The sequence below is a fragment of the Pavona decussata genome, unplaced genomic scaffold (assembly GCF_977016875.1).
Source record: "Pavona decussata unplaced genomic scaffold, jaPavDecu1.1 SCAFFOLD_124, whole genome shotgun sequence".
In the NCBI taxonomy this organism is placed as follows: Eukaryota; Metazoa; Cnidaria; class Anthozoa; order Scleractinia; family Agariciidae; genus Pavona; species Pavona decussata.
The window spans coordinates 2,560,001-2,576,028 of record NW_028145538.1 but is presented as its reverse complement, the minus strand read 5'-3'; the positions used below and the strand labels follow the sequence as shown (position 1 = coordinate 2,576,028).

The following is a 16,028-nucleotide window of genomic DNA, read 5'->3' as shown; positions in this document are numbered from 1 at the left end:
AGGCAGTCGAGGCTCTCATAGCTCAGACAGTGGTACAACCTCAGACTCTACAGAAACAAGGGACACTGTGTTTGATGAGACAGCGTCGCCATTCCGAAGCAGCTTGGAAATGTCACCCCCCGTGTCCCCATCCACTCCTCCCTTATTTCAAAAGGGAGCCTATATATCCAAGGTAAAAAGTCTTGTGCACTTATCATCACTGACAATTTTCCGGTTAGGAGTATCCATCAGCTCTCAGGCAGATACTGTATTAAGAATCTGTAGTGCATGCAAGTGGCAATCAACAAACAGCCAAACTAGTATACAAAACAAGCAAAATCATCTGTGTTGAAGGAGGGTGACACGTAATTCTTTCACTTCCATCAGAGATTTCTGGAATGATTTAATAATATACAATTCCCCAGACAAAACCTTTCAATTGGTTTATTATATTTGGCACAGGTGTTGCAAGTAGCTGTTTTACAAAAATACAGCATTTCCTGTGGGAGTGTAAGGCTAAAGGGCTACATGTAGCTAGTGTTCTGTTGGTCAGAGTATTTGTGCAGCAGTCAGAAAGTCACAACAGTTTGAACTGTAGTAAGTCCTGCTACATACATACATACATTCATACATATAATTTTTGTTAAGGCAGGTCGGTTTGTGGCAACCCAAAGGCTGGTGTGGACCTGCCAGGAACTAAAAAACTGCTTAAATATATGTACAATTCTTGAGTGCATTTAGTGCTGCCTGACTGACAGCCTTTTATTTCTCTAAACAGGAATTATATGGTGCTGCCTACAATGTTGCAAGGGAGCTCCTAAACACGGAAAGAACGTAAGTATTACTGCAATGCTATCCCCCCTCCTCCCCCCCACACCACCCAAATTATGGTACTTCCAAATGTTACTTGGATTACTAATCTCTGTTATCAATTTCTTAATTAACAGATATGTGAAAGACTTGGAAGTGGTAACCATTGTAAGTACTTCTTGTTGTTCTGTTGCTTTGTTCTGAAGAAGGACCATCTGAATATTAGAGTTACTTATCCAGTGACAGCATGAGATTTCACTAATGCCCATTCAGTTGAACCTTGCTTTGTTGACGCCCGTTTTACATAATACTGATATGTCCTTATTGCAGACAGCTTGTTTGGTCCTGACACATGCATTTTTCTTAAAATTATCGTATCTACTCTAGACACCCATTAACCTTATTCAGTGCAGGCTTTTCTTGCGATCCTGTGCTGAGGGAAGGCAGGTGGGTGGGAATTCAAATAAGTGTGCCTAATACTCAAGTCATGTGAACAGTTAAATGTCATACCAAATTGTTGACAGATAAATTTTAGGAAAAGCCCCAAAAGTTGGTGCTGTTTGCTTAAAGTCTACAAAGGTGGCGAATGTTCAAGAGTAAGTGCGAACACTGTATGCTCTGCCCCCCCCCCCCCCTTCTCCCCCAATCCCACACCCCACCCCACCACTAGGCTGAATAGGGTTGATGGAGTCAGTTTTCAGCTCCGAAACAGTGTACATAAAAATGTGATTTGACTTCAGTCAGCCTACATCTTGCCTTAAACTGTATACTGTTAAATTATTGGTAAATGTGGTTTTGGTTTTTCTTGCGTCAGGCTTTTCGAGATGTTGTCAGTGAAGATGGTGTGCTTCCAGAACCAACAAGAAAACTTTTATTGTCAACTTTTGATCCTATCTATGATTTCCACTGTGCATTCCTGTCAGAGCTGGAGCAGAGAATGACTCTGTGGTGAGATATTATTTCAACATTTAGCCCTCAGGATGTGTAAGGAGTTACAGGCAATGGGGGAAGTTTATGTGTTGCTTACCAGGATTTGTGACCATGGTTTGACATGTTGACTCTTTACTAGCCTGTTCTATACAAGAATCAGAAAAATCTGTCTATCTTCCATTAAGTATTAATTTTGTTTATTTATTTTACTTAATATTAAATGGTTGCTGTTTTGTTTTATGGTGGCAAAGGGATGCAAGTGGACCATCAAGAACTGAAGGAACTCCAAGAATAGGGGACCTGATGCTACGAAACATGAAGCAGATAAAGGTACAGTCAAACCTCTTTATTATGGACACCAAGGGGACAGGAATAAGTGTCCGTATTATAGAGGTGTCCGTATTATAGAGGTGTCCGTAAGGAGAGGTTCCACTGTACATGTTTCCTTATGCATGTAGCTACCTTGATTTTACAATTTTTTTTTTTTCATCAGTGTATGTCTTTTTTAAATACTTATCTTTTTGTTGGTTGATTCACCCAGCGTTATCTGCACCACCTCAAGAGACATGATCAGGTTATGCTCGAGTTAGAGGATGCTACGAAAAACTACAAGGACTTTGAAGTTGCGTACAAAGAGTTTGAGGTATGCTTGAGTTCAATAAGCCTTACTGCAGTGAACCTTCTTTCCTGGATTTCAGTTTCCTTGTTGACACATCTTTTAATGAGGCTTGATCTTGATACACATTTTAAAAGAAAAATTTATGATTAAAACGTTACACAATATTTCCACGTCTTCATGTCATCATTACCCTTTGACAATGATGACACAAAGTCGTTGAAACGTTATGTAACGTTTTTATAGTTAATGTTCTTTTCAAAATGAACTGTCTTTTCCCCTATTTTATGCAGTTAAATGCAATTTAATGGAGTTAACAACAAGGAGCGCCTGTTCCATCCTGTTGGCCAGCGGCATTTGCGAGATGCGCATGTACCAAGACCCATCATGCTCTGGGACCAGTATGCATCTTAGCGTGTTCTAGTGCATTTAGCGTTAAGCCATTTTGGTGTGTTCGGCAGCTTTTTAGCGTGCTTTATTCAGCATGGGCGTCACAAACATTGTGACTCAGTTTATAAGCGGTTTCTTCCCTCCCCCTTCCCTCCCCTTTTCCACTGATGTTCTCAGTGTGACAGGTACCTGCTTTCTTCCCTGCCGCGTGGGGGCTCATGGCTGGGTTGCCAGGATTTCCCAGCCATGGGAGCGGTCTCCATCTAGGAGCTGGCTGCCAATAGTGGAAGCTCCTCGGTATCACAGGCACCCAACCTCTACTTAGCAACGCAGTTGTTAATGCAATCTAAAGCTGGTTACTTGACTGGCAACATGGCTGACTGGGGTATCTTTCTTTTTCAAATTTCTCATTTTTACTAGCTTTTTTATGTGTATTAAGTTACCGCATTGCACTTCTCGGTAGGCTGCATATAATATAGTAAAATATAATGTAGACTCTCTCTCTCTTTCACACACACATTGGTGTCTTAAATCCACCACCTGTAAACAAGACTGGTTTTTTTTGTTTTCAGACGCAAAAAGTATGTTATTTGCCATTCAATGCTTTCCTGTTGAAGCCATCCCAAAGAATAGTACACTACAAGTTTCTTTTAGAAAGTAAGTATTTCACTCTTTCAATTGTTATAATAATTATTGCAAACTTCCAAAACACGAGGCCTGATGCTATTGCTTAACAGAAACAGTATCCCCAGTGTGCCTGAAAAAACTGTGATGTGTGTTCTTTCTAAGCCTGGGCTCTGAGGTTCTACACTTTTGGTGTGAGCACATGTACAAACTTTAACCCTGACAATAGCCTCCCAATGTGTAACCATTCAGATGAAAGTGCATTCGTGAATGTAATTCTTGAGTACATCCATCCAAATGAAAACTATTGAGCAGCAATTTCCTATTGCTAATTGTGAACAAGGACAGGGTGTTTCCAACGTTTGAGTTTGTCAGTGGAATTTTGACTATTCAAATGAAAGCTACTGAACAGTACTTTCCTGTGGTGCTGTTTATGATGCTGTACCGGGTTTTTAATTTTGAGTTTGAAGATGAAATCGTTAATTGTAGCCATTCAAATTAAGGCTACTGAGCAGTTCTTTCCTGTGGTGCTGATTGTTGTGTTTTACAAGATGGCCCTGTAATTTTGAAGGCTGTGGATGTTAACATGAAGCATAACCATTCAAGTGAAAGCTACTGAGCAGCCGAGCCCATTGTTTATTGAGTTGTACATGATGATGATGATGGCGACGATGGTGGTGATGGTGGAAATTGCTGTTTCTCAGCGCTTATTTTGCGCTTATCCCGCTCGGGGTGGACTAAAACTGAATTAAGCTACAAGTCACGTGACAAGGACTTTGCTGTGCCGCCATGTTTGCATGAAAGTTTCATATTTTGCTGAAGCACGTAAATTTGAACGCTATTGAATCTTCTTTGTAAGCCAGGATTAAGTTTGTGATTACGGCCTTTCGTGCCAGTTATTTACTTTAGGGACAAAATAGTAAGTACTGTTATATTTTTGCTTTTGCACGTCTCTTATTTTCCCGTTCTTTCGGTTATCTCATCATTACTTTTGTATATGTAGCATGTATTTCTGTTGTTTTGTTTAGGTAATTCGAACTCACATCATGTAGTTTGGTACTATGAACCGTGAATAAAAGGAAACTGGCATGAAACAGTGCTTTTTTAGTTGTTCCAGGTCTTGCAGTTGGCCAGGCTTTTATTAGCCCTGGTGAAGTACAGTATATGACAACGTTTACAGTTCTGATTATTTTTTAAACCTCATACTCCTCAAGCAACACAGAAGATTAGCTAGTAATTAGACCAGCACACCTGCATTTTTCTCCAGAAAGCGCGTTTTTTCTTCTTCTAACAATCCAGTTGTCTCATTTTAGGACTTTTAAAGTTTTATCCAAAAGAGCATATCGAATACCAAGACACTCAAGGTAAGTTGGTTTTTGTGCAATAGCCTTGCCAGTCATTATTCAGAAGGTTGGTTTTTCAAGGTTAGGACAATTGGCCGTGGAATTTTTGCCTTCCAAGGGGAAACTCAGGCAATTTCTCAACTCGCCTCTAGGTAATATTATTTCAAAAAATATCTCTAAACGAATTGAATTTCGCAGCGTAATTAAATTTATTACGTTTGTTGTCAGTGAAGATTCCAGTAATTTTGTCAGTCCTGGAGGGTGTCTCATCTTCAGCAACTTTTCATTTATTTTCGTACAGTAAGCTTGCTGTTTTCGTTTTTAACTATGGCAATTTTGAGAGAATGCTTTAAGTGTTCACATTGGTACAATTAATGGCGGAGGTCTTGCGTGTTCCACTGTTGGTAGTATTATGTTAAATATGAGACGAAAGGCTTTGTTGATTGGTAACTTCATGTACCGTTTTGTGATTCTTGTCAGGTGCCTTGGATGAAGTGAATGAAGCAGTCAAAGGCGTGGAGGAAAGCATCAGGAAGCTGGTAAGAAATGGTCGCTTTGCTTGCAATTTTGAAATTGGAAAGTTTTGTTTTGTTTGTTTGTTTGTTTGTGTAAGGGTCGGGGAGGCCCGTTAATACTCCAGACAGTTGACTGTGTGACACGGTGTTCCAGATAATCAAACACCCGAGAAAGGTGTTTTCCTGATTCGAGAAAATAAAACGAGTTTTAATTTAATGTTACTGTTACTGCTTTACAGGAAAACTTTCAAAAAATCATTGAACTTGAAAGAGATCTCATTGGAATTGAAAACCTTGTGCAAGCAGGAAGGGTGAGTCTAGCTTTCCTTCGTGTGTTTTAGGACTTGCAGTGCCAGCCAAAAGAAAGTTGACAGTCTCGACTGGAGTCAAGGATTGAGACTCGACAGCGACTGTCAACTTACTTTTGCAGCTGTATTGTTGAGACCAGCAACAGTATTACTACTTGATAGATGTGGTTTTTCAGTCAGTGACTCAGGCATACTCGGGAAAAGGAAATCCGAGTGCTCCTATCAGGAGTCGAACCAAAGACCTTCCGATTACTAGTTCGGATGCTCTACCACTGAAGCTCACTGAGCTACAAGAGACTCGTGGGAAAGGAAAAAAAAAGGAAGAACGAAACATCACATTTTTCTTTTAATATTACTGCTTGTTCAGAGGTACAGGTTATCAGAATAAAGAAAGCGATCATCAAAGATAAGATGTCTTGATGTTGAGACTGATTCCCTCAACCAGTATCAAAGAATATATTGAAGACATCAAGGAGAATATAATTAGAATTGTAATATATCATTTTATTTGAATTGGTCGAGATTTTAATATTAGTCTTCATCAAGAGTTGTACATATTAAGGGTTTCAATTGATATTGTCAGTATTACTATTTTCTATTTTAGTACCTTAACAAAACCTAGAGACATTGATTGTAAAGCCCTATTGATCCGTCTTTGTAAATAACGCTCAGTCTAGAAGTAATAATCATTGTATCAACATAATAATAATAATAATAATAATAATAATAATAATAATAATAATAATAATAATAATAATAATAATAATTGTGGGTATTGAAGGTTAACAAATCGTGGTGCGCAATGAGAACTTGTTGCACTTAATTTTTTCTTTTTTTTTTTCTTTTCAGGAATTCATTAGGGAGGGATGTTTGCAGAAGATTGATAGGAAAGGACCACAACCAAGGATGTTTTTCCTGGTAAGAGAGAAACGCTGAAAGCCATGCCTTACATTAAAAGGGCTATAATCTCAGGCATATTATTTTACTTCAAACGCTTGGCTCAAGATGAGAATACACCTATAACCCCAGAAAAAGAGATCGTGTCGCCTGGAAGCTTCCCTCCCGAGCCAGGGGCTGGTTCTCGGTCCATCTGAAATGTTTTATGCGGGGGTGCCCTCAGGAAATTTAAGGGAAAACTGGTTTGCCTGTCATACCCCGTCACCTTAGAGCACCTAATCCCAAGGCTCATTTCTGGCAATGAGTTTAACCCTAAGCTTTTGTGATCGCGCTTGGCTGGTGAAATAATTCTTGGTTAACCCTAGGAAAAAAGGGGAACTACAAGAAGTCTACCTTCTTCCGTTCAAGGCAGGTCGCATACCCCTTTGGTGTTAAAATAAGTATTACTGAAGAAGCAGCATGATGTTAAATTTGCCCAATTCTGTTCTTTATTATGTTGTTAACTTGCTAAACTGTAGTCGCTCTTTTTGTCCCAGTTTTCAGATATCCTTATTTACACATGCAAAGGGGTAACCCTAACCAACCAGTTCAGAGTGCAAAGCCAAATACCTTTGGAAACTGTAACGGTATTGTATTATGCGATTTTTTTCTTGTTTTCAGAATTGATTGTTTAGAATCAGAAATGATTACTAAAGCCGTTTTCACATGACAAACTCTTCATATGAAACCCTTTTGATGGGACTTCTTTCACAGTTTGAAGAGTGCACCACAAGTAGCCTTTTTTTTTAATTGGGGATAGAAGCGACGCTACTATCCCTGCAAACGAGAAATACAAATGCGAGGATGTTAAAAATTCTCTGTGAAGAGATCACTGCACCTGCTTGACAAATGCTCACTCTTCAGAAGTTCCTTTTTGAAGGGGCAATAATTTTAGTAGTTGATGAAAACGGTGAACAGATTAGTGACTGGTTTTGTATCTTGCCGACAGTTTCCCGACAATCTCGTGACAGCTGTTGTTTATGTTCTGTATTTGTCTGTTCATTTTAGCTTGATAATGACGGTCCACAGATGCATGGCCTCTTCTCATTCGCTGTTATCACAGAGGACAGAGAATTGCTTTTAGCTGCCAGCTCAGAAGAGGAGAAGTACAAGTGGATGGAGGTGAGATTTAACCGTTAAAACGCCAATATCAATGTCCATTTTGTCCTCACTGACCTATATATATTCGTTTTGAGAAAGTGGGGAGAATCCGTTTATAAAAGAAGTATTGTCAAATTTAAGAGTCCGTTTAACATAAAAGATCCTCTCCCTGTTAGGCTGCGCATGTGTGTAGCTTACATATCTGCTGACGTTTTACTTTCCTGTGTTGCTATTTGTTCTGCTGTATAAGATAGTTATACCGTTCGAGTCTGTGGACTAAATATTCAAGTGTTACTATTCTAATGAAAGTTACTGAGCAGTACTTTCCTGTGGTGCCGTATTTGTTTCCATTTTTTGGGTCTGTATATGAAATCTGAAATGTTAAGTTTTGACTAGCCTGTGTGACAAGCGCTAGGAAGGGGAAGGGGAAGAAGAATCGGTCGCGCGCTTCCCCGCTCCCCTCGCGCGTCGCGCGCGTGCCCGACTCCTCTTCTCCCTTCTTTTTTCTAGCGCCTGCCACGCAGGCTAGATTTGTACAACCTATAGCTTGTGTAGACAATGCACGTACAAATTTGACCGTTTCTTGATGGCCGTTTGTGCTTCTTAATTCAAGTCCTTTCTGACCCTTGATCTTGATCTTGTTGCTGTGGTAAGAGGCAGTCTTGATAATTTCTTCAGTCGAGGCCGTGCTAATTATCGTTTCACTTTTTCATCACAGGATTTGAAACGAGCGGTAAAACAGGCCAAAGATCGGGTGAGTATTACGAATTTTACTGTTGAGTTATCGTGAGATTTGTTGTAATGAAAAATGTTATTCCCAATCTTTTCCTTTAATTTTGAACCTCTATCACTGTAAAGAAATGTACTAAAAACAAAGAAACCCATATACGGTCGTTTAATTGGTTTATAGTCATTTACGGAACAGCGGATCGCTGTGACGGGCTAACGCTCGAAGCGTCAGCACTCGAATCTCTTTGCCGTGGTCAATTTACCTTTAGTGATCAACTCTGTTGAAAAACCAAACATTCGTTTCCACTCCCCACTGACGCAGCATCACAGTTTCTTTGGAAACAACCCCCTCATCCATTTAGTACTTTCCTGTGATAGCTTAGTTAATTGTTTGTCTCACAGTTGAGTTACTTTGATGTTAGAAATCCTCCATTCATTGACTACCAAAACGAGACTCGAAGTGCACCAATCACCAGCAACCTCCATGCCACCTATAATGATACACAACCAGTCAACACCATTGTCTCATGAACACCAGCTGTATGGCGGTCGAAACGTGGCGACCCACATCGGTGCTTCAATCGTGAGAGAAACTATCATTTCAAATCGCGATGCCTAACACTTGTCATGATGGTACTTTTCTATGTTGCCTTGTGCTATGTGCAAAGTGATTCAAACCTTAAAAGTATGTTCCAAGTCTGTGGATGAAATTCTTAAGTGTGGAAAAAAAAAGCCATTCAGTGGATGTTTCTGTAATGCGGTTCGTTTTTTCCAATTTATATTTTACAAGTTACGTAAAGATTAGCTTCGAATGTGTCTCTATGCGCCGGAGGTTAAAAGTTGGTTGTATTTATCTGTAGGAGTTGTGTGGTGGATGTTCACAGAAGAGGTCCAACTTGGCATACCGCACATCCAACATGAGGTCAACAAGATTCCTGTGTGAAGAATGCTACAATGTTCTTGAGCAAGGTACGTCATCACTGCTGTCCTGTGTGTGAAGCCTTGTCAGAGAGGCAGGGATGGAAATTAAGCACTCGCCCACTTGCCTAGGCGAGTGTAAAATCGTCCTGGGCGAGTACAAATTGTGAACTTTTTTGGTGCAGTTCTTAAGGTCAATCACTCATATGGCGAATGCTGTCAAAATTTAGTTTCCAACCCTGGAGAGGGTGATCTAGCTAGGGGCAATCCTCCGGGGGTGCGTGTCTTCAGGCCCCTGTAAGTGTTTTGGTGTTCGTAGAGACACCGGAAAGATTGTGGTTAAAGGGTTATTCTAATGGCTGATAGCCATCAATCTTGTGCATGTTGTCCTTGAAAATTAAGGGACCTTGAACAACAAAGACGACGCCACCGGAAAAGTAACCTGAAATTTCAAATTCGCGTTCTCTGAACTATAAATTTGCACTAATTCCAACTCATTTCTTTTGCGTAATGCGACCGATCTATCCAGGAGCTGTAATCGTAGGGGCAGTTTTCAAGTCCATAGAGAGAAAGGAAAATCTTCTCTCCTGCGCTCACGTTCTCCATAAAACCTTAATCAGATCTATAACCGATGTTGCTTTCTAGATGTGTGTTTAACGCACGTGTAGAGCCAGTGTTTTTGCTAATTGAAGCTATTTCCTATCGACTTTCTCGTTTCCGCCGTCGTCCTCTCTGCCTAACCCTTTAACCCGTAATGTAAAAGAACAAATCTCCTATCTTGTCCCCATACTTTTCTTTTAAAAGTACAGGGAGAAGTTGTTAAGATATCAAGAAAATTCACCTTGGGTAATCATATCCTTAATTCTTATGACCTCAGGGGTTGATTAAGCATTGATGGAACAAGGAGAAATTTGATGCTGATCACTGTAAGGGTTTAAAGAGTTAAAGTCCCTTTTGTTGTGATTGCTTTTTTGTATAGTACCATCGAAACTAATTATCACGGCGTTTACATTTCAGAAAACGTAATGAATGGCGATTCACCCTACCCCCAGATGGGACCAATTGGCAAGGTCCTGCCTCTGCCCACCCCTGTGGATATAACAGGAAGAACAAACGGCGACGGATCAGATGACGAAGCTGGTTCCAGTCCGGTCTCAAGTCTAGACAAAAGACATGCGCACACGCACACAATGTCCACACGGAGAGTTTGTTGGCATAGAAACACGAGTATTAGTATGAAGGAGCACTCTCTTTCAGTTCGGGTAAGAGTGATGGATAATGTTTGATGACGTGTTTTAATAATAGAGAACTTTATATTCTAGTACGAGTACGACTTCGAGATTTTCCAATAGACATAGAGTGCGCACGCGTGAACCATTGTCATTTTGGCGGGAAAACGAGATAGCCGTCGTCTCTTTACTACGAGTTTTTGTAAGAACGGCGTAGTTGCGAAAACAAGTCCTCGAAACGTTGTGATCTCGTCTTTTGGAATCACGAAAGGGCTTAGCTGTCATTATTCAAAACAACTGCGCCAAGTTCGTCGCTGACAAAGAGTAAAATGATATAGTAAGTACTTAAAAACTTCGTACTAGTACTAGAATCTAAAGGTCCCTAGTAGCATAGTGATGCAGAGCTGGTGTAAATTAACCTAATCGTTCACACCAAGTCCATACATAAACTTTATTTGGATTCGAATTTGAGAGTGGCTTTCAAAAATTCATTAATAATTCATTAGCCCATTGACCTATCAAATGGTCGATAAAACATCACGTGCAGTGGTTTCATATGCGGTGTTTAATGTTTTTCTCGTCTGCTAATTTCCAACGTTCACAAAAGTATCATTGTTATGAACTCTCTTGACACACACGCTTTTCCAGGAATGTTTTTGAAGCCGTTCAAAAAACTCGCAGCACGTGTTTTATCGGATCTAAAACCACTCAGCTGCACCTCGTGGTTTTAAATCCCGATAAAACACTGCTGCTCGTGTTTTAAACATTACATAGATCTGAAGCTAATGTCATTTTGCAGAAACAAAAAAGAAGTTCATGTACATATTAGAATGTCTACTTTGGAAAGTATATCGGAATTCACTGCTCTTGTCAGCTTTTTCGATTATGCGAGTATTGACTTGTCGAAAACGAAAACATGGAAACGAAAACGCATCCGTGTCAACGTGTATTTTTAGCAAAGGTATGAAAATAATCTATATTCCCTCTAAAATCTATTTCCAGAATCAAATGAGTGGAGAATTGCTAAGGAAATTCAAGACAGGCAATCGATGGCAGAAGTTGTGGGTTGTTTTTACAAACTTCTGTTTGTTCTTCTACAAGACGCACGAGGTATGTGCTTGCATAGTTGATTAGCAAACTTAAGCTAGGATGTTGGTGGGCTATGGGCGGAACCCGGAAGTTTAATGTTTTTGTTTTTAATTTTAGGACGAGTTCCCGCTGGCCAGCTTGCCGCTGATTGGCTACTCGGTGGGCAGACCGGTTGAGGTGAATTGATCAACTTCTTGTACCTCCTTAACGCATTAGTTCATTGACCAGTAAACAGGGGTTAAAACGAACTAAACTTGTTAAGTATGGTATAGTGGGTTAGTATCTCACGAGCCTGTCATCGAACTCATCATGGTCTAGTCTCTATTTGCACCATCGATTTCTTTGTCAGGCATAGAAAAGGTACTTGAGCAGCGACGACGGCAGTGGAAACAGGAACGCCATAAAATCAGATCTCTGTATGTGCGTTTTGCGCTTTGTTTCGTTTCCTTTTTGTCCTCTGGAAAATGGCAACGTGAAGTGACCCAATCCAAGCTTTTGTGGAGAACGCGAGCACATGACGAATTTTTCATTCTCTTTCATAACTTGAACTCCGTTCCTACCAATTTAGTTCTTGGATAGTTCATCTATATCGCGAGGTAGCTCAAATAGCGTGAATTTGTATCTTCGAGTGATTTTCCTTTGGTTCGACGTTACCGTCCTGGTATCTGACGATATGGTTCAGGGGACAACGAAACTTGTAAAATGTCCTTGTTATTTGAGACGAAATATCTCGCAAGTCTAACAGTCGAGTTGATGTTGTAACCCCGAAAGTAACCAAACCCTCGTTTCTTTCACAACTTCTTTTTGTAGCCTAGAAGAGCATCCGGTTGTCTCATGTCGCTTGTTTTATTTATTGCGTCTTGCTGCACGTTTAATGTATTGAAGGCAAGGGTTTAGTTTTTTTTTCTGTGATTCACCACTTTGACACTTTCGCTTTCTGTTTCTTTCACAGGCTGATGGTATTGACAAGGAACTTGTTTTCAAACTCCAGTACAAGACACACATTTATTTCTTTAGGGCAGAAAATGAATACACATTCTTCAGGTACGAAACAGTTTTAGTTTCCAATGCTTTGAGCTTTCCAACTAGCAACGGCCTCGTGAAATGATCAAGGGTAATATGTGTAGTGATTCGTGTGCGTCATTAATCCTCGCTACGACATAAGTATAGTTGAAGTTTCCATTTTCTTGGTAAATTGGAAAGTGTTTGTTTTATACGGTTGGAGTAACCATAAATAATTACTTATTTAGTTGTAGCCTTATCAGTTCATGACCACCTTCTACAGGATAATAAACAGCACCCTAGGAATGTACTGTTTAATAGTTTTCAGTTGAATAGCCTTCCAATTAGAACCACCTTGTACAGCACAATAAACAGCACCACAGGAAAGTACTCTTCAGTAGCTTTCATTTGAATGGTCACACTCTAGGGTTTCATTCACAGATTCAAAAGCTAGAAACACTTTGTGTAGCATAATAAACAACACCACAGGAATGTACTCTTCAGTAGCTTTCATTTGAATGGTCACACTCTAGGATTTCATTCACAGATTCAAAAGCTAGAACCACCTTGTACAGCATAATAAACAGCGCCACAGGAAAGTACTGCTCAGTAGCTTTCATTTGAATTTCACAGATTCAAAAGCTAGAACCACCTTGTACAGCATAATAAACAACACCACAGGAAAGTACTGCTCAGTAGCTCTCATTTGAATTCTCACACTTTAGTTTATCCATAGGTTCAAAGCTAGAGCCACCTTTGTACAGCACAATAAACAGCACCACAGGAAAGTACTCTTCAGTAGCTTTCATTTGAATGGTCACACTCTAGGATTTCATTCACAGATTCAAAAGCTAGAACCACCTTGTACAGCGTAATAAACAGCGCCACAGGAAAGCACTGTTCAGTAGCTCTCATTTGAATTCTCACACTTTAGTTTATCCACAGGTTCAAAGCTAGAACCAGCTTTTTAGACTTTTTACAGCATAATAAACAGCACCGCAAGAAAGTGCTCTTCGGTAGCTTTCATTTGAATGGTCACACTCTAAGATTTCATTCACAGATCCAAAAGTTAGAACCACTTTTAACAGGATAATAAACAGCACCACAGGAAAGTGCTGCTCAATAGCTTTCATTTGAATGGTCACACTTCAGAATATCCTACATAGAGTCCAATGTTTCTACGCCATACACTCAACGACTGATCCTTGGAGAGAAAGAGTGAACCACATTCATGAAAAATGTTTTCTACTCTTTTCAGATGGATGGAAGTGATCGCTAGTGCAACGCAGAGTTCTTCAAGAGTCCGTATTTTCAGCCGCCAAATCAGTGCCGTTCCCTAGACGACAAAGTATTAATACAGTACACGTGTGAAGGATGTACTTCGTGCGATTACTATTTCATATCTGTTTATTTTGCGCGCCTTTTATTTTTCTGTGACACTACTGAATAGATCGCGCTGCAGGAAACAAAGCCGCGGTTAACGTATTAGATTTGTTTTACGAGGTGGTGCGCAGTTTCCCGTGCCCCATATATATAATAATTTAAATTAATACAGATTTCTTAAAGGATCTAAAACCTTTAGATTTTTACTATCACCTTCCCAGAGTTGCTCTTTGGAAAATGCTTTTCAGCAAATGTTTTACCCGGTGCGTCAAAGACGAATTGTGAATTTCCAGACGTTGGCTGTAAAGGCTACCAGCATTTTAACTTTTAGATCTACAAAGCGTTTTTTTTTTTTTTTTGTTTGAATTTCCGATAGTCGGCAGTTAACACGACTGGAAAGAGCGCATTAATATTGTTTTGTACAGCTGGAGTTTAGAAACAAAAGAAGCCGATGTATTTATTTTGTTTCGCACAAGCCAAACGACGAAAACTGCACGACTGTCATGTCAAGAACGTGGGATCTCTGTGAGCCTTACAGGACTTCACCTTTGACCTAACAGGTTCATGTAAGGTTTCCTCTGTGTTTCATTATTGTAGGTTTCAGTCAACTTACACCATCAATATCAAAGCATTAGCGTCTTGTGAATATGTTATTCAACTTGAGGAATCTTGATGTGTTAAAGTGTCCTTTCCATCAGTATTGAGTAATATTCTGGAGTGCCCAGACGATAATATCTGCAGTTGAAATATCTTGAGTGTGCTTTGTTGAAGCACCCCTCTACGCAGTCATTACAGATATTTTGTCATGTCACACAATCGTTCACGAGGTGAGGAAAGATTGCGTGACAACAAAGAATAAATGACAGGAGGGATTTCTCAACGTCAAATATAGTGTTTTCACATGACGTCACGGCGGCCATGTTGGTGTCCCAAAACAAAGAAATGGCGGCCATGTTGGTGTCCCAAACTAAACCTCTGAGAATTGCACTATTTTCATGCAAATACTTTCTTTTGTTTCAGTAAACCAATATGGCCGGTAGTCACGTGATGAAAACGCTCTATAGCCTCTTACGCAGACGTTCTTTGGATCGCCACGTCACGCACTCCTCCAAGTGCGTGACGTGACGAGTCAAAGAACGTCTGCGAAGGAGGCCACCACAAAGATTGCATGTCGACTTTAAGATTGAAGCTGAGTCATTCACTCTAAAGATCGTCAAATTTAGTTTAGCAAAAGAGGGGAAACCAAACATCAGCTTCAAAAAATGAAAATTGGCACCCGTCCACATGTACTTTTGAAACTACCTTTCGTCTTAGCGTCAGAGATGTTTACAAGCGCACGCAAAACGAGAATTTTCGTACAGATAAGCGTTTCATCATGTCGATTAAAGATCTTTGACATCTATTTTAAGAATTACTTTGAAATGCCAATGACATGTAAGTCTTAAATCATACATTCAATTTTATCTCAAGTGGTTATTTTGGTTGGCCAGTATTAACACGAGTCCCAACTTCAAGAAAAAGACGGAAAGAGAAAAAGTTGGTGGACGTTTTTGGATACTTCCCTTGTACATTCTGAAAAAGAAAATAAAGAAAACTTTTTCTCAGTCTGTTTTTCCTTTGAAAATTCACTTGAAAAATGATCCACTTTGCTCGTCTGAAAGTATTTCGCTTATTAAGGTAGTGAGAAATATTTTCTTCGCTCTTTTGACCAAAGGCCCAGTCCTTTTGCAAAATAGTCACTTGACAATTTCAAGAGCAGATTTTGAAAGAGCCACGTTGTATGTGAAGTTTTGCTCTGCTAGTGAAACGATTTAGACATATTAAATAGCTTCCATAGTAGTTAGTAGTTAATGTACTAAATTCTTAGCAATTACGCTAAGCATGAACCACTATAAGTACTGAACAGCAAACTAAGCTTTTCAGCGTTTTATATCCTTTCCATTGGTATAACAGTATAGTAAAATAAATGACAGTTTTACGGTATTTATCGCCCAATAGCGAACAGTAGTAACTTGTGTAGATATAGTAACGTATCATTATAATTAATTTTGTATCCCTACAATTAATGTTATCAATACTTAATTACAAGAACATGAACTACTGACGCGGTTTTCGTTTTCCTGCGA

The 16,028-nt window shown here is 39.7% G+C and overlaps 1 protein-coding gene across 1 annotated transcript in view; it reads left to right on the top strand.

The window, feature by feature from the left end:
* LOC146469463 (FERM, ARHGEF and pleckstrin domain-containing protein 2-like) overlaps nucleotides 1-16,028 on the top strand; it is a 42,727-nt gene that overhangs the window by 25,624 nt on the left and 1,075 nt on the right. Inside the window, exons 16-35 of the mRNA XM_085123480.1 lie at nucleotides 3-172; nucleotides 758-813; nucleotides 927-957; nucleotides 1,604-1,737; nucleotides 1,971-2,049; nucleotides 2,261-2,362; nucleotides 3,298-3,382; nucleotides 4,663-4,713; nucleotides 5,173-5,231; nucleotides 5,447-5,518; nucleotides 6,365-6,433; nucleotides 6,949-7,038; nucleotides 7,460-7,573; nucleotides 8,271-8,306; nucleotides 9,142-9,250; nucleotides 10,217-10,461; nucleotides 11,431-11,538; nucleotides 11,635-11,694; nucleotides 12,470-12,561; nucleotides 13,778-16,028. The exon at nucleotides 13,778-16,028 is cut by the window's right edge and continues 1,075 nt beyond it. Coding sequence (XP_084979606.1) covers nucleotides 3-172; nucleotides 758-813; nucleotides 927-957; nucleotides 1,604-1,737; nucleotides 1,971-2,049; nucleotides 2,261-2,362; nucleotides 3,298-3,382; nucleotides 4,663-4,713; nucleotides 5,173-5,231; nucleotides 5,447-5,518; nucleotides 6,365-6,433; nucleotides 6,949-7,038; nucleotides 7,460-7,573; nucleotides 8,271-8,306; nucleotides 9,142-9,250; nucleotides 10,217-10,461; nucleotides 11,431-11,538; nucleotides 11,635-11,694; nucleotides 12,470-12,561; nucleotides 13,778-13,859 — 1,844 coding nt within the window. The 3' untranslated portion in view covers nucleotides 13,860-16,028. The remainder of the gene's footprint in view (nucleotides 1-2; nucleotides 173-757; nucleotides 814-926; nucleotides 958-1,603; nucleotides 1,738-1,970; nucleotides 2,050-2,260; nucleotides 2,363-3,297; nucleotides 3,383-4,662; nucleotides 4,714-5,172; nucleotides 5,232-5,446; nucleotides 5,519-6,364; nucleotides 6,434-6,948; nucleotides 7,039-7,459; nucleotides 7,574-8,270; nucleotides 8,307-9,141; nucleotides 9,251-10,216; nucleotides 10,462-11,430; nucleotides 11,539-11,634; nucleotides 11,695-12,469; nucleotides 12,562-13,777) is intronic.